General features: G+C 47.8%; 2 protein-coding genes across 2 annotated transcripts; both read right to left on the bottom strand.

The window, feature by feature from the left end:
* Positions 1 to 10,496: 10,496 nt before the first annotated feature.
* On the bottom strand, positions 10,497 to 16,813 carry MIEF1 (mitochondrial elongation factor 1). Its single transcript, XM_080392979.1, has 5 exons — positions 16,675 to 16,813; positions 15,357 to 15,505; positions 15,021 to 15,201; positions 12,762 to 13,024; positions 10,497 to 11,667 (listed from the first exon to the last, which is right to left on the bottom strand). Exons 2-5 carry the CDS (start codon positions 15,498 to 15,500, stop codon positions 10,861 to 10,863), a joined length of 1,395 nt encoding a protein of 464 aa, XP_080249105.1. The 5' UTR covers positions 15,501 to 15,505; positions 16,675 to 16,813; the 3' UTR covers positions 10,497 to 10,860.
* Positions 16,814 to 16,851: 38 nt separating this feature from the next.
* Positions 16,852 to 19,947, bottom strand: MIURF (mitochondrial elongation factor 1 upstream open reading frame; the record flags this gene model as incomplete). Its single annotated transcript, XM_080392981.1, has 2 exons — positions 17,430 to 19,947; positions 16,852 to 17,090 (listed from the first exon to the last, which is right to left on the bottom strand). The coding sequence occupies exon 2, from the start codon at positions 17,077 to 17,079 to the stop codon at positions 16,852 to 16,854; it is 228 nt and encodes a 75-aa protein (XP_080249107.1). The 5' UTR covers positions 17,080 to 17,090; positions 17,430 to 19,947.
* Positions 19,948 to 24,511: the final 4,564 nt, after the last annotated feature.

Genomic DNA, 24,511 nt, shown 5'->3' with positions numbered 1-24,511 from the left:
CGGCTCAGAGATTGAGAAGAAAATTGAATTTACAGTGTAAAAAAGGTAGTTTCTGCATGAAGATTAATTTGTGTGCATGGTCAGTGAACTTCTGCTGACATGTTAACAGCTTTAGCACTGTGCATGTTACCTTCCTGCCCTGGGTGCCATACCTCAGCAAAGAGAGCTCCTGTGATAGGTAAGCTCCATCCTGACCCAGAAGCAAGGAGCCAGCCACCGGCAAAAGGAGCTGCTCATGCAGAGCTCACTGCAGGATAGAGGCCAAAGTGACCTTGCTGGGAAGTGATGAACTGCCCTGAATAAATACAGCACTGCAGAAAGCCACCTCCGGCCAAACAGCAGCACCAGGGTGTGAAAAACGAACATTCCTCCTTCATTAAGATGGAAGGTCAATATATGTGGGGTTTTTTTTGTTTGTTTGTTTGTTTTTTTAAGTTAAAGTTGCAAAGGCGAAGAGGTTTTCTTCTTCCACCCGCAAGTATACAGGAGATAAACATGCTGAATGCTATGTTATTAAGTACACAAAAGACAGGGAGGACGTAAATGTTTCCATAGTAACATCTCCTTGCACAGCCTACACAGTCTGTATAGGATGCTCTCAGGGACTGTCAGTGGGGGTGAAATACTCATGGGCCTCTGTAGCAGGGGATCAAAGTGTGTGTGTGTGGGGAGTATATATTGCTGGGGCCAGGGAGGTAAACAGCAAAAGTAACGGAGATAGAGGTATTTGTTTATTTGTTCTTTCCTGGAGTGCTGGGAAAGCCACAGCCAGGGAGAAGGGCTGGCAGATGCTGCATCAGGAGGGTGCACAACCCCCATGGTGGCACTGGGCAGGCAGCTTTGGGCCCCGCTGAGCCTCAGTGCCCTGGAGAAGGGATGAATGGGCTTTTGGCGGGCGCTGGGCCCTGCTGGGGTGGCTGGGGAGGAGGGGTCATTGCCTGCTTTGCAGGAGGATGGGTGTGAGGGCAAACCCCAAGGGGATTCTTGTGATAATTTCTGTCCTTTGAACCTTCCATCACAAGGGACAGGAAGCCTTACTCCACACTTCAATGAGCAAATCATTTCCAGAGACCAGCAGGAATTTTTCCGGGAGACAAAAGTGCCAAGGGAAAGACAATGGGGAAATGAGGCAAAGCAGCTAGACGTTCTGAGCAGTTTTGAGGGAGAACTACCTACAACCTCTATAGCACAGGCTAATTTGCAGTGCTCAGTTGCTTCTCTCCTCATGTGGCACAAACGGATATCTGAAGGATCTTTTCTGCCAGATTCTCATCGTAAGCTCCTTAGGGATTGCTTTATAGGCGTTCCATTTTAAAACTAGATTGAAAAGCAAATATATGTGATTAAAGATAAGGCTGGGAGGTATTAGTGTCCATCTTTTATTACATACAAACAGAAAATAAGTTAGCCATATGCTCTGCCTGGTTTGTTTTGGACTAGTACACCAAATGGAATCTCTAATAAATCATTCATTGCTTACCCACCCCCTCACTATCTTCTGTTTCTATCCTGTTATGTAAATATCACTGACATTTGAAATGAGACTAATGAAAAAAAAGCATTAAATCTGCAATTTACATTTGCAACTTACAGTTCAATTATTTTAGACAGATATGGAAACAATCCTGGTTGTTCACCTACATTTTTCTTACTGAACAAACGTGGGCATGCCAAGCACATGCTGATGGCTCACAAAATACGTCTCTCCAGAGGCTTAGTTACTCAGAATCAGCCAGGCTGTGGCCAGCTGCCACAGGTAAAAATGTTGTGCAGATCTGGTAAGAGGGAGGTGAGCTTTAACTTGTAACTTGCCCAAGCATGAATTTCTTGAACAAAGCTACAACTGGCTAAAAATGATGTTTAGCAAAAAATATGTGTGAAAGGCGGGGAGGGGTATGTGCTGACTTTTTGTTCAGACCATGCAGGATTTTTTTTTGTTTTCTCCATGTCCAGCCTTGTTTTATTATGATGAAAGGACCTGGAGGTCAAGAATAATGCCTCATGTGTATTAGCACATGTGGGAGCTGTTTAGCACACAAACAAAAGCCTTCCAGTTGTCCAAGCAATAGAAGAACAGAAACATATCTCATAGCAACTGTTGTTCTTCACAGGGTTGTAGTTCATGTGACCTCCGCCGCAGACTGTGTATTTAGTGCGTATCAAAATGCACCAAATCTGTATGTTATCAGCATCTGCTGGAGTCACATATGCCAGGTACCTTGTGCCTTTCTGTGCAAAAGGATGAAGAGGAGAGCAGCAATGAACATTCCTTCTTTTCTAGCAGTGTGAAGTTAGCAAGAGCTGAGGCCTGACAAGCGGGTACAGATTATGAGAGTGCAGCATCTCAGACAGCCACAGACACCAGTGGGTGAGCTAACAGCCTGTCACCACTTCAGTGGATTTGTCTTTCAGTCTCTCAGTGCCCCTTAGACTTGTCAGAATAAGGGCTTCTTGCTGTAGCCAAAAAATGGCAATTATACGGCACTCCTGAATCTGGCATCTAAAGCAGCAGCTTTGTCAGAAGCTGGTAGAAAAGTTATTTGAGCTTTAGTCATTTCAGTCTTTCTATTCAGTGAGAGGGGATGCACAATGAAAGGCTGATAATACCAGACTATGCTCTGTGTACTCTGTCTGGGGATTTGTTTTTAACTTCACCTAACTTCAGAGTGTCTTGATACGGCCAGGAAGAGAGACTGTGAATGGGTATACTCTATTAATGAAATAAAACAGAATCATGGGGATGTCTTGTGTGCGTGTGAGATCTCTTTGTCTCTGATGCTGCCAGGCAGCTTCAGCAGGAACACTGACAAACCAGGTAGTTCAGATGAAGCTCTGAAACTCATTTGGGGATAAATCACTGTTGAGGCTGTAGCTCCCCAGGCCCCTGAGGAGGAGCACTGCAGACATTATTCAGTAGTATTTCTCCACTCTTCATAGGCAGCAGCTGTTCTGTGGCTGGAATTTACCAGCAGACTTCAATCTGTTTTAATATATACTTGTTTACAGAGGAGGAGAGAGAAATTCCTGGCAGATGTTAATGCAGTTGTGATATCATTGAGTTTATAGCTTTTTCCTGAATAACTGTCATTTTCCCTCCTGAGATCTGTGTTAGGAGATTTGGCAAACAATGTCAGGTTCTTTCAGAAGACTTTGAGACTGCTCTGCTCCCTGCACTTGTGCATAAGCTTGTGGGTGGCCTCAGCAGAGCCTCCCCAGATGCATTACAGGGGGACTGGCCATGGGCAAGCTGGATAATAGTCCCCAGAAAAGACTTTGTGGCCAAAGTATTGTATTGAGTAGGTGCTGTGGCTGTCCACTGCCACTGTTACCGGTATCACTGTGGAGCTTGGTGAGGGAGGTTTGCTGTTCTCTTAACAGGAGGAGGTTTCTGCACTTAACTGCTGAGAGCGCTGGTTTGAGACTAAAGCCAGGTCTGTCTGAGGAACCAGCCATGGCAACCCACCTCTGCTGGGCAGGTGCTGCTGGCCTGCTCTTTTGGTACTCGGAGTGTGAGACACTGTTCAGGTCCTGTCCTGAGATTGTGATGATGGTAGACATCTCTGGGTCTGAGGTAACATCTCAGGATGGTAACATCTGAGCCATTCACCTTAGTCATGCTGTCTCAGTGAGACTGATTTGGTGCTGAGCGCTTACTGCAAATACAGGTCTCCCCTAGGCAGGGCAGGCTCTGTCTGACCATGGAAGTGTGCAGTCTGTCAGGCCACAGGGATCACTTTTTATTAACTTTCTCTTCTTACATATGAAAGAAATTACAAAATTATAAAACAAAAAGAAAGAAAGACAGACAGAGAAGAAAAGTTCCTAATCCAAATCACTAGCTCATTGTTCAAGAAAACGCACTGGACTAGATACTTTCTGCTGTCTCTGTCACGGCCACAGGCAGTGATTTGGAAAAGAGAAGGTTTGTGCCTTGCTCACACGCTTGCAAGAGCCAACCTTCACTGGAATGCCAGGAAGCTGGGACCCCTGCCAACATGCTCTCTAACGAGCAACATGGGAGCTGCAGCTCTGTGGCCTGTGGGATGACTGTGTCTTGTACTACCTTTGCTTCAGCATACCTCAGGCCCTCTAACAGTGTATCACCACTGCTATAAACAACCAGGAGTTGAATATAATTCAGGTTATATTACCTATATAAGTGGTAGTAGTCATTATGTCCAAGGCTACAACTATCCTCTGTACTAAATAAAATCAAGAATTTGAAGGCAAAAATGTCTCTGCCATACTCCTTCCAGGAATGATTGCTTCTTGCCTCTCGAAGGGGGTAGGGAGCCTGGGGGGGCAGTACTAGTTTCAAAGTAATGTCTGTTGTGGAACAAGTAACGGGCCTACACAGTCCATTATTTGCCATCTGCACCCTCCTGTCTGTTGCCTGTTAGGTGTCCGTCCTTTGCAATGCTAAGCAGAATGGGACAAGATGGTCTTACAGGACTGGGATCATTGTAGTGGGGTGGTTGATGGGACAATAGATCACTGTGTATGTTATGTGGTACATGTGTATATATATATTCTGTGTATATATGGTAGTGTATGTGCTTCTGTGGAACGCTGACAATTCCACCACAATGAGAGGCAGGGGAAGGTGGGCTTGCGCTGAACCAAGGGAACTGTTGCCTTAAAAAGAAAATCCAAAACAAACCTGAAAACTCAAACAAACAACTTTTGCCCATTATTTGTACAGAGAAGGCTTTTCGTGAAGAATGTGGTTGGAATTGATATATATATTATTTTTTTTTTCCCCTGAGAAGCTTAGCACTGAGTGTTAATAGACAGATCAAAGAGCTACTTGGCCACTGGAGCCGGGGAAATTGAACCAGGGCAGCAAAATAAAAATCAATATGACTTCAATTGTATTTAAAGTGATTTTGTTCAGAACTGACTTCTGTGTGAGCACTTAGGAAAGTTAAAGATGATGAAAAAGTTTGAGTTCTGTGAGCTAAACCCTCTCCTACTCTCCTGCTATTCATAAAACAAGAACACTTTCTGTATAGAGAATTATTTCAGATCTTCCCTACCTTACCTGTTGGTCTGACCACCCTCTTTTGCCTTGCCTTTTGCAAGATTATTCCACAGGATCACATACTCATGATCTGTGACTCATGAATAATGCTGTCCTTAGAGTATGCTAGTAAAACTTTTACACCCTGCTATCCCTGATTGTGCACGGGAGTCATTTGTTAGATGACAGCTATTCTAAGGTGTTTAATCTTAAAAAAAAAAAAAAGAAAAAAAGAAAAAAGGGAGGGGGAGGGTATGTCTTGAATCCCTTGGATCATAAACTCAGATCATAATTCAGCCTGACAAAATCCAGATACCTCAAACAGTTCCCCAAGTGCCTAGACTGCAGCAGTCCTCCTAGGGCTGGAAGCCAATACTGGGTTTCACTGGTAGGGGGGAGAATCTCCCATTTCTTGCTTGCTGCATCTGTGAGTAAAGCCCAACATTTCAAGATCCAGTCCCAGATTCTGTGAGCCATGCTGGAGCCACTGAATTGTACCTAGGGCAGGTAGTGGGCCAATATATTTTATTTTACCTGGAAGAGAACCTCCTTATTTGAAAGAGGCTCCTCTTTTTTCCATGAGCTTAAATTTAAAAAGCAGCAGCTGTTTGCAGCTTTTCTGGAGTTCAGAATATTAAAATAAACCTTAAAAAAACACAGAGGTGATTAAGTATTTGGGGAAAAAAGAAACATTCATCATACAGTTCAACACTTTAGCATAATAATCTCACATTTGAGATACAGTCATTCTCTCTCCCCCAGCCTAAGATTAGCTACAGAATAGTCAGGCTGGAATGTATTTATTTTTGTATCTCTTCATTTTAAAAATAAACAAATAAGTAAAATGTCAGTTCTGCTACATTCATTTCCAGGACAGGACTGTGGTTATATAAGAAAGTGCTCAAACTATTTTGCTTTTTCAAAAATTCCCCTTCCTCCTAAGCTGTTTGTACCTTAGGCTAAGAACAAAAGAGGTGCTGAGCCTTTGCAGCCTGGAGAACCATTTATGTGCTGCTTCTTTGTAGCAACCTTTTCCATACTTGAAATAATTATCATGACTCCCCTCAATTATTTCTTCTGTACATTAAACAAACCCATATCTTTTGATCTTTCCTCCCTATTCATGCCAGGACAACTTTTATGCAAAGGTGCAAACCACCGCATACATTAAACATGTATTGCAAGCTCTAGGCTTTCCAGGGGCATTAACTTGAGTGGGTAATACCTGGCACAGATTCCACAGAGCAGCTTGTTTTAGCTGTTCCCGTAAGACTCCTTATGACGTGAAATGCGCTTGATCTCATCTGATCCGTTTCTACCACAGAGCAGATTAAAGGAAAAAAACAAAACCAAAACAACACAGGCAAGGAGTATCAGGGAAAAAAAAGTGTACGTGATATAGACTCCCTTTGTATCATAACATATCCTCCAAAATACTTAAATTTTAATTGCAGAGTCCTCATTAAAACAAGTCTCGCAAGACAATGTTGTCACTGTAGCATGTGTTCCCAGAATTAAGGAGCCTGGGATTCATCAAAAGTGGCATCGCTTCATGTTTTACCCGACATCCAACACTTCTGCCCCACCTTCGTAAGCAGGCACATAAAACTGGGTCTTACTGCAAAGAGCTTCAATACACCAGACACAGGCCCCTGGCACAAGAGCTTCCTCACTGCCTCAAGGCTGATGCTTGGATAAAAAGAGGAGTGCATTTGGCAGGGGAGAAACCAATGTGTGACTGGGCAAGGGTGGAGGAGTCTGCACAGGAAAGTTTAATATTAAAGAGGCACGGAAGCCTGTGAAGTCTGGGGAAGCCACAAGAAAAGCAGGTGCCTGTCGGGGCACGCGGACAATCAGAGAAAGGATGGGAGGCACAGCACCATAATTACGCATCATCTTGTGACTGGTGTGAACGCTGCCAGGAGCCAGCACACTGCAGTACTGAGCTGATTGCTCTCTCAAGACAAGTTGCAGTGTGCTGAGCACCCAGAGCCACAAGGGAAAAGCAAGTGAAATCAGCAAGGGGCATGTCAGTCCCCGAGCAGAATCTGGTATAATCTGGTGTGGTGCAGAACTGTCAGCATAAAGGTCATACACTGAGACAGAAGCAGAGACGTGCTGCTTTGTTTATAAACACACCGAGACAACCAGGTTACCACGGTCATTTTATTTCAGAATTCCACGCACTCTGTCACAGACCATGCACTTAGACTTTCCCCTTTGCAAATCCCCAACCTCCAGGCCTGGGAGAGATGGGGTGTCACCTGAAGACCGACACTTCTCACCACAAGTACCCACATGCAAAGAGTGAGAACCCTGATGGCAGCTTGTCAGGAGGCAGAAAGCAGCCTCATTTCCATAATTGCTTTTAAACAGGGAAAAGAAATCCATCTGACTTCAAGGATTAGTGATGGAGCTCAGCAGCAGCAAAACCCCACAGCTGAGCAAGTTGCTCCTTGCCCTGTGGTTACAGGGAACAAGACAACAATCTCATAGGAACCTCGTGTGAGCCAAGCTATAGGAGAACACACAGAGGCATTCTTGGAGCCCAGGCAGCAAGCAGCCAGATGCACGCTCTGGGCCCCTTACAATCTCTTTGTCTCTGAGCCACTCTGCCAGGAAGGTGGCTGGGAGCTGCCCTTTTCACATTCAGCTTTAGGTCCTTCTGCTCTGTGCTACAGCTTTGACTAGGAAGGAGCCTACCTATAGGTAAGACAGCCCTCTGGGCTGTAGGTCAACACACGTACTGCATTTAATACTGAAAGGTGCCAGTTTGAAAAACTCTGCAACAGTCCGTTTGACCCACAGGCCAGGTACAACATTAGTGTAAGCTTCCTGCATACTTACCCTATTTCTTCTGTTTCCCTGCCTCTCTTGCCCCTTACGCAGGACCCTGCTCTTGAAACACTCCTAATTGCAGTGTTCCTGTGACCCATTACATCTTTGGCCTTTGCTGAGACTGCCACTGCCACAGCAGCTATTGCCTGCTGTGGTGGCCGCCTGTAGGAAGTGAGCATTTGCCTCCCAAGAATGGGCTTGTGGCTACCTCAGAGGGCAAAACTGATGGGAAGAAATGATGGAAGTGATTCAAAGTGGAGCAAAGTCTACAGAAAAGGCAAAAAGGCAGTTTCAGTCTCCATTTGATGCACAAATTGAGCTCAATAGCAGCAAGAAATGGCCATAAAATATTAATTCATTAGGTTGCCAGGAAGAAATAAAAGCATTCATGTAAAGAATTCTATATACAGATATGTATGTGGCAACTGTTCTCAAGCCAGCTCAGACAGTGCTTCCTCCTGTTCATGCCTCACCTTTTTTTGTATCTACAGTTTTGATCATTCCAAACCATGTTGCTGCTCAATTCCATGTGAAGAGCATGATATTGGAGTCAGCACCAAGTGAGGGGTAGAGATCACACTGAAGAAACCAACTTACGGGGAACTCCTGACAACCCATGTATTTTAATATTTTTGTTGACCTTCAAGTAAATAAAAGAAAGGGGAATCTCCCCCAGTAGCCTATAGGCTCCATGTCTCATGTGTCTGCTTCTAGGGTAGGAAGGCTGACATCAGAAAGGCAGTGGAGGGCAGAGAAAAGAAGAGGGGGGAAAATCTGGGAACCAGAGTGAAGAGCAGTCAACAGCTGACCAACACTGCTGCAAAACTTACAAAACACAAAATCATACAAACGCAATTTCTGTTAACCTTGTATAGACTACAGACTTTATATACACACAGAGATTTCAAAGTACGCATCTGGCAGTCTAGAAAATACCAGTACCCTAAGGATTGAATAATTTAAAATGCAACTTTGCATTATCACTGTATATGCAATACTATATGACACACCGGCTAAAATGGACGGATTGTCCAAGAAAGATGCTCCCTCCCTCATCTCACCAGCACTGCCTCTAAAAAGAAAACAAGGACTAAAGACTCCCCTCGGTGGTTCCACTCCTGAAACTCACCTTGAGACTTCTCTGTCAAAGGTGGGGGGAAGTCCTGAGACTAAGGGAAGAGAAAAGGAATTCCTGCTGCCTCCGAACTCTGCTGCTGCAGTAGGCCTCTCCATTGGCTAGGGAGGCTGGACAGCAAGGAGAAAAAAAAAGGTGCTACAGCTGGGAAAAGGCAACTACGTTTCTGCAACAATAGCTGGTCTTTTGACCGAAAACCAGCCCCAGACTTGGGAGGACACCCTCCCTCCCCGTTTTTGAAGACAGGATGCCAGAAGGCTTAATGCAGAGTACGCAGAGTCTACATGGCTAGTTTAGATTGTACCAACAGCGCAGCAGGTGCTCCCCTGAAACCCATACTGCAGTCAGCAGCAGATGGTAGGGCAGCCAAGGGAGAACAGCCTGACAGCAGTCATAAATAGGAGTGGGCAGAACTGCATTACCAACAGGTCCGAATGGACAGAATGGAAAGATGTGCCCCTACGAGCTTTCTACAAGTAATTGTAAACTGGGAGCACTGGAAAGTCAGCGCATGGGAATGAGGAAGGGGATGGACAGCCTCAGTTCTGAGGTGACTGGGGAGGGGACTAAAACACAAATTGAGAGCAGATGGCAAAGCCAACGTATCTCTAAATGCCAGCTCTACGTACGTACCCTAGTATCAGTGTATGGGACAGAACCTTGCTGACGACACCAGTTCAGTTCTATCACCTTTACAGACTTACAGCTGGTGAGAATCTGGCTTACATGTGCTTATTACAAAGCCCCTTGAGGCATGCAGTCTTGCTTTCACCTCCTATAAACCAGAACAGCCATAAGCTCTTTGGGAAAGATGAAAAATAAAATAAATAAAAAAAAAGATCCCTGCTCACATGCACGTCTCCCACCCCTCCTGCACATTCAACCTCTCTTCCTCTACGCCAGAGATATCTAAGGAGCCACACTGTTCTCCATTCCCCAGGCCATTCCCACCAGCAATACCCAGCAGATCTGGCTAGGCAGGAATGGCAAGTCCTGCTCCTTTGGCCTCATCGAATAGCCAAACCACAAAGGTTTCTTCCTCCCCACCACACCTTCAGTGAGAACTGCCCATACTGGAGGTTGTTGCAGCAGACTGGACAAGCCTCAGCTCTTACCCCTGAACCCAGCTGGCAAAGGATGAGAAGGCTCTGTAGCAGCAGGAGCCACAGGCATGGGCATTCTCATATTCCAGGCTCTGCAGTCCTAAATACTGCCAGTGTAATCATCACCCACTCAGAAATACAAAGATAAAACCCTATCCAAAACATCTCAGTCAGTCTGCCCTGCACAACTGGGTCAAAAGGACGAAGAGACACAAAAGAAAAATTAGAAGAGGAAAGTAAGTATGGTACAGCAGAGAAAAAGAAACATGGGGCAAAGTGAAGACTGGAGGAAAGGAAAGGACCCCAATGCAGGTCTGCTAAAATAGTCACTGGATTTACCAGCCCAGTTCCACCTTCTTCAGACCAAAACGGACTTGCTGCAGTAAGTGTACTACAGGAGAAAGGAGTGCATAGTTTGGTTTATTTTTCTGGTAGACACTTAAACATCAACAGAATTTATGCGAAGATCTTGGAGCTGCAGTTTTAGCCTCTTTTCCCTAGCCAATGGATACCTGTTGGGGCAGAGATGGTGGAAATGGACCAGTAGCACCAAGAAATTCAGTGGGAGCACCAACTCCACAGCAGGAAATAATAATGAACCAAAGGGGACAGGGGGGCTGGAGACAGAGGAGAGGTGCGGGGGGTGTGTGTGTGTGCGTGTGTGTGTGCGTGCGTGTGTGGAGAGAGGTGGAGGAGACATACTTTGCAGTAATCAAAGGACACCTTGGCTAAACCCTATCAATGCTTCCCTAGGTAAGGCCCCATTACGTCTGCAGCAAGACCTCTGGCTCTGACAGAGAGCTGTAGAGGGTATAGCCCAACTCATCCACTTCTTCAGGGGTGAGCTCTGAAAACAAGTTCACCTTGGGGTTCAGAGCACTAGGGAGGACACCTGCCTCCAAATAGTGGATCAACCCCTTCAGTGCCTGTAAAAAGCGATCAGCCAGCATGTCCTGAGACCAATTGGACTCTTCTTGGGATAGGTGCAAGATGACATTGGTGAGCTGGCTGGCAGTGAGGTGACCCAGGGCTGGGTTTGACTTGCATACTGCTTTGAAGATCTTCAGGCACAAGCAACGGCAGCCAGAATCACACTGGTCCAAGGCCCGGAGGCGAGCTGTTTCTGCTGGCCGCAGGCTCAATCGCCACAAATTGTCATTTTGGGCCAATCGATGGGGTTTGGCCACAAGGATGATGTCACCCAGTGTCAGGGATGGTAGGAAGTCAATAAAAAGATGCCGTTCTGGATCATACTGGACTTCCAGCGTCAAATCTGCTGGGGGAGCTGCTGGACGGATCACATAATCCAAGAGAGTCCCAATTGCTGGCCAATTGATGGAGCCAGCTACAACTTTCTCAAATGTGTCTGCTACAGCTTTGGGGGAAAGGTAACCTCCCACCACACAGCGGTCCCAGTAGCTGCTCCCACGGGGAAAGTACTCTGGGTTTTCTCGACGCACCAAGTAGAAGCCAGGAATGTTCATGATGGTGTCCTCCCCAGGGATGCACGACCACAGGTTCTGCTCCAGCATCAGAGGCACAATGAGCTGGATGTGGTCAGCTGTCACTACCTTTCACAGGAAAGAAAAGTCCATAAGAACAAGCTTTCTCTCTCCATGCTCTTTTTTTCCATCACCTTTAGATAGCCTTCTGTTCAAAGGAACCTGGAATAAGGATTCAGCTGTCTCTCTGCGTTGGATTCACAGCCTCCCTTTGCCAAAAGATATTCTGAAGGGCTATTTCTCAGCAGCAGCAGGATAACTCCAAGGTATAGCCCAAGCTAGTGCTTACGCAGTAGGTACTATTTAGAGATCTTTAAATACTTCAGGACCTGATATGGACTGCATATAGATGAACCATTTTGCCTCCTATTGCTCAAAGTCCACTCCTTGGATGTGAGATGCAGCTGGCCCAGAGCACAGCAACACCACATGATACTTTAAAAAAGGAGGCAGAGTATTAAGTTTCTACGTAAGCTTAAGTTGCCACTGTTTAATTATCCCATGCTACAACCAGGTACTGCCCTCACCCGGTCTGCCACTTGTGTGGAAAAGGTCATTAAAGATTCCTTTTCACCAATGTGATTAAGACCCCAGATCTAAGTTTCACTGGACACAACACTCCATTCCAGAGCCCTGACTCAAACAAAAAAGCGTGCCTCTGAATCACTCACTATAGCCATGGGCATCTTGCCATCAGGGAGATATGCAGCAGGGACTGCTGTCCAATCCAGGTCTGTCATGCATTAAAAAAAAAAAAAAAGTAGGGAAGACCTACATCAATACACAGGAGTCCTAAGGGAATATCATGTATTTGGAAGGAAATAGAAGGGACAGAGAGAAAACAGGTCTACTGGAGAAACAGCAGGAAAGACACAGCTAAAGGGAGAGACAGAGGCAAGGAAAGAAGGGCTGAGATACTCAAAAGAAATAAACCAGCAAAAAGCAAATGCTTTGCAGGCAACTCCAGAGCAGTCGGGTCACTCACGCCTGTTCAAACAGTATTGCATAAATCAACACCTGCCTTCATGGTGGGAAAGGTGACACTACGAGCCTTATTACAGAGGAATGCTGTGCTGAGCCAGCAGTGCCAACAGGGAAGCCTGAAATACCCCTGCCTAGTCAGCCTTCTGAATAATCACCCACCATGCAGCCCCAGGAATTACCTGCAGATCATCATACAGGCTGCCGCTGAGGTACATGTCACGCAGGGGCATGTCTGGCAGCTTGGCACGTAGGAAGCTGCGCAGCTCAGCACAGATGTCCACAGCTGCTTGCTTGGCCCGGGCCTGCTCATCTGCTGGGATAGCGACCTTCTTCCGATAATAAGCAAAGAGCTTTTCTTGCAGAGACAGACGAAGGCGGGATTTTTTCAGCTCCACTTGACTCCTCTTGGCAGATGGCTTGGACTTTGTGGGTCGAAAAAAGTCTGCAAGACAGAAGGAAAACTGTTGATCGTCTGCAGTGTTTCACTGTGAAACGATCCGCAGAAGAAAATCTGCAGCATGGAAGTGCAGCCTCCTAGGTCTCAAAAAACTTTCAGCAGACATTTTGCACGCTTTACACAGGTACCAGTCAAAAGGGATGTGCTGAGAAACTTCAAAAGATACTACCTACAAGCATCAAACCAGATTAAAACAAGTTACTAGATTTGGAATTTAGCCAAACAAGACTAACATCATGTACAAGGAAGTAATTTTAATGGCTATGCGAGCAGTACCTTCGTTCAATTTCATCAAAAATTCAGCACTGTTAGCAATTCACAAGGTTTCAACGTGATGCCAGACCAGTGGGTAAAACACTCTTGAACAACCATCATGATCTCATTGAGTTTTTAACAATATAATGGATTTCTACAAGTTATCAGCAAAACCCAGTCCTGACTAGGGTATGAGGTCAGAGATCACACCACCTGGAAACGGAATAGTTGTTAGATGTCTGATCAACACTTATCAGGATGGTGAGCTGACAGGTTGCAGGGCCAGCAGAACTCAGGGAATCATAGCTCCAGTGAAATCCTCCTTCAAACCTTCAATTGTTGAAGAACAGAGAGCACACTCTTAGACACAAAAAATACAACAATGCAATGCTTCATGCTGCCATCTGTGTTATTAAGCAGTGTCTAACCCGCACAGCATCTCCAAGCCCCTTTTTTTCTGACTGGTTTCCTAAAGAAACGTCAGTGCTTCCCATCTATCTTTTAGATTTCTCTTAATATGGACCAAGCAAGAGTTTCAGAAGTTATCAGTGAGAATTAAGGAAGAATTACAGATCTAAGAGATCTTTGGAAGGGCTGTGGTATTTAACAGGTGCAGGAGAAACCCTGAAGTCAGCGACGCCATTATAGCAATCAGCTGTCGCACATTTGTTTGGCAACAGACATTTGGTCACACAGCATGTGCAGAACGGCTGTCCAAGCTGCACACAGACCCATCTCGCCCAACCTCAGCAGCTGCTGTGTCTTGTCCCACGGGGGTCTTTTGAGCCGATTTGTGGGTCTGTGTGGAAAAGAAATAGCCCACAAAACCATAGGGAACCTGACTTCATTGTCTGCTCATGAAAAAAAAATATTTTTCCATCTTAATTTATGGTAATTAAGTCAAGAATGCAAGATGCCATTGTCAATGATTTTATTCCTCAGTCCTCATCTTTGGGGACTTCAGTCAAGTGATCTAGACCCCATTTAACATAGCTGTCTAGTTACTTAACATTTCTTCAGCAGAAAATCCATTGCCATCCTGAAGATGATTTTCTTGTAGACAACCTGGAAATCAACTTAAAAGCTTGATCCTGACTTTTGTTTTACCTCTCCTGGAGAGAACTGGGATAGAAAGTAAAACCGGTGAGAAACACCCACCAGACACTGAAGCACTCTAAACTACTTATCATCCCATTCAGAAAGGTGACTGCAGGTCACTTTTTATAGCCTGATGAAGACTCACTCAGTGATGAGCAGCACTAAACAGGCAAACAGTGTTACAGAAATTATTAGGGAAAAGGTAGAAATAATATAGGAAATACTCTTATATATTGCTAGTACATTGACAATTCGAATATTCCCCTGTTAAAAAGACAGAAACTGGAACAGTCCAAAGAAATGCAACAAAGAGCTTGAAAGGAACGTAATGGCTTTTTGGCAGAGAAGATTGCACAAGTAGTATTCAGCTTGAAAGAGAAAAGACTGGGGGAGAATAAAGCTTAAGACCATGAAGTCATGAGAGGAACGAAGAATACAAATAGATGACTATTACTCACTAGTACCCAATCTAAATTCTAATTCTTGAAGTTACTGGCAGACCTGCTTAAAAGAAAAACATCAAAATCCTGGGCTAGACAGGGTATTTTCTTTTTTACGTTCTTTTAAATGAATACAGCGTTTAGACCTGGATGACTCTGTAATGCAGGAGTATCACCCTGCTCCTTACCTGCGTCTGCAGCTGAAGGATCAGTGGGAAGGGTCTGTAGGGAGCGGCTGAGGCTAGTCTTCATGTCCTGGGTCAGTAAGCGTGAGGAGGAGCCCAGCCAGTTTGGCTCTTCCCAGCTTCTCTTTCCTGACTGGCTCAAGCGAGTGGGGCTGCTGGGAGCACTGATTGCCCGGTCGTACATCTAAAGCAACATCACCAGGCACAGTTTGAGTCATTAAGGGCCCAAGATTTGCATTCTACCCAACCTAGTGCCAGCGTCCTGCATCTTTTTGTTTCCCACTCCTCCTTTCCAGTGTCCCCATGCTTAGGTCCCACCCCACCGTCCCACACACTCACCCGTTTGACGGCCAGCGTGGCAATGCCCAGCATAGCTGCTCCACCCACACCCAGCACAAGCCGGGCATTGGACAGTACGAAGTCAATGGCTGTGCCAATGCCGTTGTCATCTTTTTTCCCTTTGCGCTGCCCAGTGCCTGCCATCTCACCTGGAAGGAGCAGCAGTATTAAACAAATGGGTCAAAACACACAGTCCTAATGGCTCACTCCATTCTCCTCCACCTCACCCTCACAGCTCTTGGAGTCTTAGCACAGAGCTATAGGAAGGGACCACCCAACCCTACAGCCTCATTAGGTATCTTCCCTTGAAAAGCTGCTTATTCACAGACACACAAGAACAGTGCTGACCAAGTTCTGCAATGACAGCATTCCTTGGCTTCTAGCTCTGTTTGTGACCTGAAAAACATCCCAAACTTGATGTGAGGCTTCTAATCATTGAAGCAAGTTTAATTGTGCAATCACTTAATGTTTTTTAAAAAAGATTTACTTCAGCAATATTTTGCAATAAACCCCTACATATTATGTAAAACTCTATGACCATTCAGGTTTCTTCCTGTTAGTTTGTGCTTCTCATGATTTTTTTAATGCCAATTTATTGTCTTATTCTCAATCTAATGGGTGAAAGTTTTCTCACAGACAAGGCAATCCAGGGATGGTCAACTGCTTGTTTGCAATAAATTAGAATCTTCCCAAGAGTTGCCAAGGTAGTCTCAGAGCATCCACTCCCAGGATTTCTGGGCAGTGGCTAGTCCCAGATACTTCAAAGACACCCAAGAATCAACAGTAGAGATCACACCACACCACAATGGAAACAGCTCCCGTGCTTTCACTGTACATTAATTCCTGCCTTCAAGGCTGGTGGGTTTGACTCTCATAGAAGTAACGTATAACATGAACATTAATATTTTTTATGTACGTACTTTTGTTTCCTCCAACTCCCATTTAACCTAATATTGATATTTAAATTTAAAGAGCCTCCCTGGCCAACTACACATGTAAAACACACTTTGCCACCACTGTACCTGCAGATGCATCTTCAGTGAACCTACATGAAAACATCAGGAAACTCTTCCAACCTGACTTGAAATCTGTTTTCTAAATCAGTTTCAAAGGTTCAGAGCCTTCCTGACTTGGGTGGTTTAAAACTGTCCTTAGGTTTTTCTAAGGTCAAGCTACAATCTTAGGAAGAATGTTCCTGCTTTGATGAATCAGGAATCCAGTCACTCTTCACCCCTAGGCAGAAAAACCCCAACATCTTCACAAAGCTAACTGTAATAGTAGCATGAAGAACATGGTTACATCATTGTAAACGACCTACCTGTGACCTAATGCATTTGTAAAGAGAACAGGAGAGTCCTCCTGGTGTGCCTGTAGAAGCACGTTCCAGACTTCTTCAAGATAGTGGTAGCCAAGGAACGTTAATCATGTCTTTTAGATGGCAAGTGGGTTTTGGAAAGAAAAGAGAAATGGGGCCAAAATGAGCTACAGGGGATCTCTAAACCAGGCCCCCAAGTTTGTTCTGCAGGAAAGCTTGCCCCTTCTCCAACTGTCTTTCCTTGTCCTCTAGCCGCTGCAGCCCCTGGTTCTTGCGGAACTCACGGCGGATGAAAGCGAGGTAGAAATCCCGGTCAGTGTAGCGCAGCCCACGGCCCTGGCGCAGCAAGGCCCGATAGAGGGTCAGGACAGCCTCCCGGGACCACGCTGCCATGGGGGACGCGTGCATGGAAGAACAACCTAGAGAAAGGTGACGAAATGCGGAATCTGAGTCAGCCTTTCCCTCCCCGAGGGACGCACCGGCCACCGCCTCCCCCTTCATGCTCGGCCCCACAGGCCGCCGTCCTTCGGGGGCCGGGAAGCGGCTGGACGGCCTCTCTAACAGCGCACCGAGGATAACGGGCTCTCCCAAGGGCGCACGGCCGCCCGCCCTGTTGCGGGGAACCAGGGGGGCCCGTGGCCTGACCCCTCTCATGGGGGGCCGCCCAGGGGCCGCCCGCAGCACCCGCTCCCCGCCGGGGTCCCAGGCTGGGGTCGGGCCCGCGGAAGCCCCGCGGGGACAGGCCGCATCGCACTCACCGGGAAGGACCGCGCTGGGGAAAGGAAAGCCCTCTGGGACCCTCAAGGCCGCCGCTTCCCTTCAGCGGATGCCGCCACCTCCCCCCCGGCACCGCTCCCGGGGTCACCCGGCAACATGGCCGATGCGCTTCCGGGTCGTGACCCAGGCCCCGCCAATCATAGAGCTCGTTCGCCGGGGCCCAAACCGTTCCTTCGGCAAAGGACTTCCGGCCGGCGCGCGCCCGAGAGGGGCCGGTGGCGCAGTGCTGTCTCCCCCTGTCGGCGGGGCGCCGCGCCCGCCGCCGTACGGCGAGGCGAGGGGGGGGCCTCTGCGCACCGGCCGCCCGCGCCGAGAGGCTGCCCCCTGCCGTCGGGGAGGGGGACTGCCGCCCCCCTCGCTCCCAGGTGGGGCTGGGACGGGCAGGCTGGGCCCGGTGCTGGCCTGGTTTGAGGAGGCCGTGCCCCTCAGGGATGCCGGCTTCCTCAGCAAGGGTGGCTGAGGGGAAGACGCTGGGGCAGGGTGGGGGCCGGGGACACCCTGAAAGCCTGTGGGGAACAGCTTGGGGGGGGGGGGGTAAGTGGGACCCCCACAGTGCGGCCTGGAGGGACCCAAGCTGTGCTTAGACAGCCCAGGGTGGAGCAGCCCCTTCCCACCTTGTTCTGAGCTGTCCCCATGGCAGACAGGAGCCTCCCTCCCTGCTTAGGCCTCGCTTAGGCTTGCCGCTGCCTTCAAGGCCAGGGTGGGTACCTGCGCCGAGCCCACCTCAGCACCGGGCCTGTTCCTCTCGTTTGCGGCCTGGGCTGCGTGTGCTGCGGGGAGGCAGGCTGGGCTGTGGGCCTCGGCAGCTCCACGAGCCTGCGAGTGTGCTCCCCGCAGCCCAGAGCAGCTGGAGCACTAGTCGGTGCTTCCTTCAGCCATTCTGGCTTTGATGGGCCTAAATGCCATGAAACAGCTCGGGCTCGGCTCCGTGTGAGAAAGGTGAGAGTTCAGCATGCTGCGGCGAGGCAGCACCCACCCACAGGGTGGCATGGCCATCACCAGCTGTGCGTGCTGGCTGCCCAGGGTAACAGGGGTAGAGAACGTTTCTTTGGTGCTGCAGGGCAGGCAGAGAGCAGTGGGTTCATGCTGCATATCTGAAGGTACCTCTGACTACCCTGATGCTTTTTTAAAGAATAACTTATCAAATTCCAGTTTCTTATCTTTATCTCCAAGGAACCTGGGTCTGGTCTGGAAGTCTCAAGGGTTTTGGGAGAAGGGCAGTAGCTGGCAGCCTGTCCAGGGTCTACCTGTGGAAGTGGAAGGAGCCTCCTGAAGCCTGGACCTTCTGTCCCTCTGTCCAGGTGCAAACCCCCCTTTTCTATTCTCACCTTTGCTAGTACATGCCTAGTCTGGGGAATAATTATTCCTCCGTAGCCATCTCATCTTCCCCGGATCCTACCAAAATATAAAACATAACTGTATGTGCCATGCCTCCCCTGGGGAGAGGGGGAGAGAAAGAGCAAACTGCATGTCAGAGGAGAGCCACATCCCTTCATACACTTCTCAGTGACACCAGATATAACAGTGATAGAATTGAACAAGAAGAAAACCAGAAGCTGCAGACCAGCTCGCTCCACGCCAATCTCTTCTTGTTCATTTCCTTTCAGAGATAAACAACCCCAATCGTTTTGATCTCTCTTTGTGAGTGAGTTTGCCATGCCCCTAATCAGCCCTTTCTGAGAAAGGCTTACTTGAACTGCAGACAGTATTCCCAGAGAGGCCGTGCTAGTGATTTACATAATAGCATTATCATATTTTCCATATTATTCTCCCCTTCTTCCTTTTGCATGCTGATTTTTTTTGTGTGCTTTTTTTTAACCTGCAGTTACTCACAGAGCCAGGGTTTGTGTGACATCCAGATCCTTTCCTGAGTTGCTAGACACTGTCTGGAGCTTTGTAATTCTTAGGTGCAGTTTGTTATCTCTTGTCTGACTTTGCATGTGCCCAGTTAAACCTTGGCAAATGCATGGTGCTGCCCATTTGCCATATTTGCATTTTATTTAAAGTCCTTTCTGGTCTTCTCAAGAGTCAATAGCTTTGAGTCATCTCTTAAAAATGTTTGGTATATTGCTCATCTTTGTTTCCAGATCACCACTTCATATACTGAGCTATCCAGGACCTTGGAGGCAGTGTTCATATTCCCTACCCTTAACCTTCTGCCAGAATGAAAATTGATCTTGGAACCTTCTTACTAGCTTCCTGCCTCCTCCTCAGGTTGTTGAGCCACAGAAATACTTCAGTCCTCAACAGGGCTCTTGTTGCCTCTGGGCAGGTGCACTGATGAGCCCAGCCCCTGAAACTTTCAAGTTCGGATCAAAACCTGTGCAGTGATGTGTGGCAAATCCCTGACACACTATGAATGGGATCTGCCAGATCAGGCTGCGCAATGATGGGCTTTCCTTGCTGCCCTCCTGCCATGGCAGCCAAGGACTGCAGGCCTCCATAAGTGCCCCCTCCCCAGCCTGGACCCCTTGGGTTGTGCAAGTTTTAAGAGTTTCTCTGTTTTTTTTTACACCCTGGTCTGGCTGCCAGCTCAGGCCCCCTCACTGGCAGCTGCATGTGCGTGTGCATGTGTGTGTGTCTGTGTCTGTGTCTGTGTGTCTGTGTGTGTGCGTGCATGTGTGTGTCTGTGTGTGTGCGCATGCACATGCGCGTGTGTGTCTGTGTGTCTGTGTGTCTGTGTCTGTGTCTGTGTGTCTGTGTGTGTCTCTGTGTGTGTGTGTGTGTGTGAACTGCTCCAGGCACGCAATGTGCCCGCAAGCTGCCCTGGCCCCTCCGAGGAGGCCGCTGGCTGTGCCCACTGCCTGATTGGGCTCCCCACACCCACACTGTGTGAGCACAGGTGTTCAACCTGCCCCTTCTGTCTTGCAAAGAGAAGGGCAAGTGCAACGCCAAAGCAACATATGGCTGACACCATCCCGGCTGCTGTGCAAGTGCCGGACTTCTGGTGACATGCTGGGGGTTGTAAACTCGAACTGAAACAGTGAAGCAACATCCCCCCTCTCTCCAGCCTTTCCCAACTCAATCAGCTCCTCTGCTGACCCACCACATGCAGCCGTGCTGGTGGGGACGCACCCAGCACCCCCCCAGCCTTGTGCTGCCCTGATGGGATGCTGGCCTTGGCACCCATTTGCCTGCCGAGCCCTGTTGCCTGGTGGCTTCTTTGCCCGTGGACCCACTGGGAATGGGGTGCCCCCCCCCCCACTCCAGCCTGCATGCCTGCAAGAAAGGGAATTTACTTTGCCATGACAGGGAGAGGTTCAGGTAGAGAGGAGGGAGCACACCTTAGCTGTGCACCTGCGGAATAATAACAACCTTTGTTTCCCCAAATGACTAAGGGAGCTTGTGAAATATCAAAGGCAGCGTGGGTGACAGCACAATAACCCATGCTGTTACCTGGGATAAGGCACAGACTTCCCCTCCAACCACGGCCTTCCTGGGAGTCTCGGGAGCTGTCACTCCTTTACCAGTCTTCTCGTGCTTGCAGCCAGTCCTCCCGCTCAAGCAGCCACTGCCATGGACTCTGGTGGCCACCAAAAGCAGCAAACCGCTGCCTCTTAGCCCAGCTTGCAGCCGTTGCTCCTGGGAGTCAAGTGCCATCTCCGGGGCTTCCCATCACCCATTTTGCAAGAGCAGGACCATTCCCAGCCAGGGAGACATCCCTGTGCTGCCCACCACCAGCCAGGAAACCCTCCCTGGTCAGCAGGGAGGTGAATGTGACCCACAGATCTGCAAACGGCATCTTGCAGGAACTCTGCAGGGTCAAGAGAAAAACTGCACTTTGAAACAGAAGGCTGGCCTTTTCCAGGAGCCAAAAAAAATCCCAAAATGTGTGAGGGAAGATGGGTAGTGACCCACCAATGCCATCTGAGCTTGAGTTTAATACCCTTAATATCTTCTAGTAAATGGACCTTGCAGAGGCCTTTTGGCAGTGTAACTTCATTCAACAGCTCTCTCTTTCATTGCAGCCGTATTTCTTTATCTCCCTTGAGTGATCGCAAGGAATAATGGCTTTGGGGGTCCTGTTCTCCGGGTGCAATGAGCCAGGAGGCGTGGATGGCCACGGGTAGCATAAGTGGCTTCTTTCCCTGAACCGCCAGCACCTTTGAAGTCGAGTGCACGTGGGAAGGAAGACAGGTGCTGAGGGAGGAGAGATTGCTGGTACACAGCTGCCTTTCAAGGGGCATTCCTGTTTTACAGCCCAAACCCAGATTTTAGTAACAGACTAACCAGCCACTCTGGGGAGCCACACGCAGGGCACGTTTTGCCAGGGGGAAAGAGAGAAGTTCCCAGCCCTGCTGCTGCTGCAGAAGTGGGGCTTTTCAGCTTCCCAGCCTCCAGCCCTGCAGCCCAGGGTGCTGCAAACACTGACAGCCATGAGCAGTCTCCTGTGCAATGTAGAGCTGCTGCCACTGCAAGGATCTGCACCAACGGTCACTGGGAAAGCTCAGGTTTGTTACCTAACAAATGGAAAATGCTGCTGTAGTATTTTTGCAATTGGTCCATGTGCACCTTCGTTCTTAGCACAACTCGTGTTTCTTCAACCAAATTTCCCTGTGGCTGGATTTGTTTGAAGCATTTATTTTTTTTATTATTATTCCCTGGCTAGTAAGATCTGTTCCCCACATTTTTCACCTTGCACCAGCTGCATGCTGCAGAAGGTTTCCAGAGCCATTCAGAGACCCTGCTTTTGTGAGTGCCGTTATCCTTGTGATTTTGCATCACTCTGACAGCCTTGTGGGCTTTCTGCAGAAGTGTCTGTGGAGAGCTGAGAGCTTGCAGCTGGTGGCAGCAGCCCCATCACCACCACCCCGGCAGGGCTGCACATGGTGATCTCAGGGTTTTTGTACTCTGCCTGCCACATGCTGTGGTGAGGTCCTCAAGCCATGGAATTTTGGTTTGTGTAAGGGGCATCTGAACTCCCAACATCATGTGGGGTTGAGTCCCATGTACATATATACAACCTGAGAAGGGCAGAGCTGCTATATCCTGCTGCTTCTCTTCTTTTTCTAGGTGAAGGCACCTATTGCACGTCTCGTCCCATTAAGTCATGGGTCCTTAGATAGATTTATTTCTGTCCTATTTGAGAAAATCTGTCTGTTTTTTGTTTTGCAGTACTCTGATGTTCACTTCTGGGTAACAGTTTGAGCCAAATGCTTTAAAAACTCTGGGAACCAAACAGAAGTGGGTAGATGTTTTCTACATTCTTTTATTTTTGTGTGTGTGTCTGGTTCTTAGTAAGTGTCTGAGGGAAAAAAAAAAAAAAGATATGACTGATGATTTGTTGCTCTCTCTTTGGAAAAGGTCCAGACTGTAGGACAGGGCTAAAATTCCAGGAAAGAGTTTGTTGCATAGAGGCAGGTTCATAATATTTGATTTTATACATTTTCTGGGTAACATATTTTCTTTAATTTGATATCCTGGAGAAGTCATTTTAGACCTTTATTCAGCACAGCTTAGTTGCTCTTCTTCTCAATTTTCCTTATTTTTAGAAAGGTGAAGCGTGGTTCCCAAATTAAATTGTTACTGGGATGGACTTTAGCCAAGAGGATCCATGGTTCAAGTCGTAAGGCACAGGAAACACAAGAGCAAAACAATGGAGTTTTATTTTGTATTTCATTTGGCAGGGTGAGGAGAGATATGGCCTTGAAAAATGTGTATTCTTACATAGTTGTAATGTACTTCAACTGACAGTAATGACTATTTTCTCCTCTCATTTGCCTTAAAAAAAAAAAAAAAGCACACCCAGAAATGCTGGAAATGCCAGGATTGCCAAGTTTTCCTTAATTTCAAGTAAAGGTTTGTGTTTGGGGTTCTTGGAGATGCTTACAGTAATGTCCCAAACATTAGCTGAAGTGGGCTGATCCTCCACCCTTCTGCTGACGTGCTTGTCCCTGCTGCAGCTACAAAAGGCACAGCTTGCAGCAGCCTGGCCCCAAGCCAGGCTCCTCATCCAAGCATCCATGGGTTATATCCCTTATGTCAGCCTCTCACTCCAGTGACACGGAGCCCGTTCTCCGGATGGGGCAGCTTTGGATGGCTCCTCTGAGGCTGTTATGCAGCAACAGAGCAAAGCCCTGCCAAGATCGCTCCCAGGTGAAGGTCTGACACAGCTGGGGTGTAAGTGTGCCTGTAAGCCACAGAAACACATGCTGCTGCCAGGAGCAGGAATTTGCCTCCCTCCTACCACGGCTGCAGCCAAATCCTCTCTGTTGTGGTGCTCTGGAAAGCAGGGCAGCCAGCGCCTGCAGCTGGGGGCACGTGAGCGTGAAGCCATTTGCTGGTGACACTCTCCAGGGCTGGGGTGACTCTCTCCCTTGCGGCTCCGTGAGCTGCCACCCGGCCAGCTGAGACCTCACTGCTTCCCCAGCTGAGCCACTAAAGCAGTGAGATTTAAAGAAAAAAAAAAAAACCAACAAAATTGGACTAATAATTAAAAATTAACTATCCCTGCTAAACAGCATATTAAGCCATGCCCTTACACAGGGAACAAATGTATCTGAGCAACAAAAACAAACAGCCAGCAAGCCAAGCTGTTGGTATCCCCTTTCCAGCTTTCTAAAAGGTGTTGTAGTTTTATATTGAATTCACTTTGTTTCCAAGCACCCTGGTGTTTGGAAACAGCATGTCCATCCCCCAATCAGCTAACCTGCTGCAGGCATCGATCAGGAATCAGCCGGAGTCAGCCCCTCTGCGAGACCCAGGGCCTGTCACAGCCCTGGTTCCCACTGAGCGATGTTGCACGATGCCCATGATAAGCACTGGGCATCCCTGACATACAGTGAGAGCCTGGAGAAGCAGCTTATTTCCAGGTGATTCTACAGCCCCTCCATGGTGCATCTCCCCAAACAACACCTGTTGGTGTAATGACATTTTGAAAAACACACAGGATTTACTTGGCATTAGATGGCTTGCATGCTCCTGGTTCAATACGGCACTTAAGGCTCCATGTCCCATATTCAGGATGCAGGCTGCACATACCAAGATCCCTTTTGATGTCTTGAAGGACCCTCTGAGAGACAGTATACAAGGTTCACAGTGGAGCCACGTGCCCCTTGCACTC

Source organism: Falco punctatus (assembly GCF_963210335.1).
Source record: "Falco punctatus genome assembly, chromosome: 6".
Classification (NCBI taxonomy): Eukaryota; Metazoa; Chordata; class Aves; order Falconiformes; family Falconidae; genus Falco; species Falco punctatus.
Note: the sequence above shows the minus strand (reverse complement) of the source record. Positions and strands in the feature narration are given on the sequence as shown.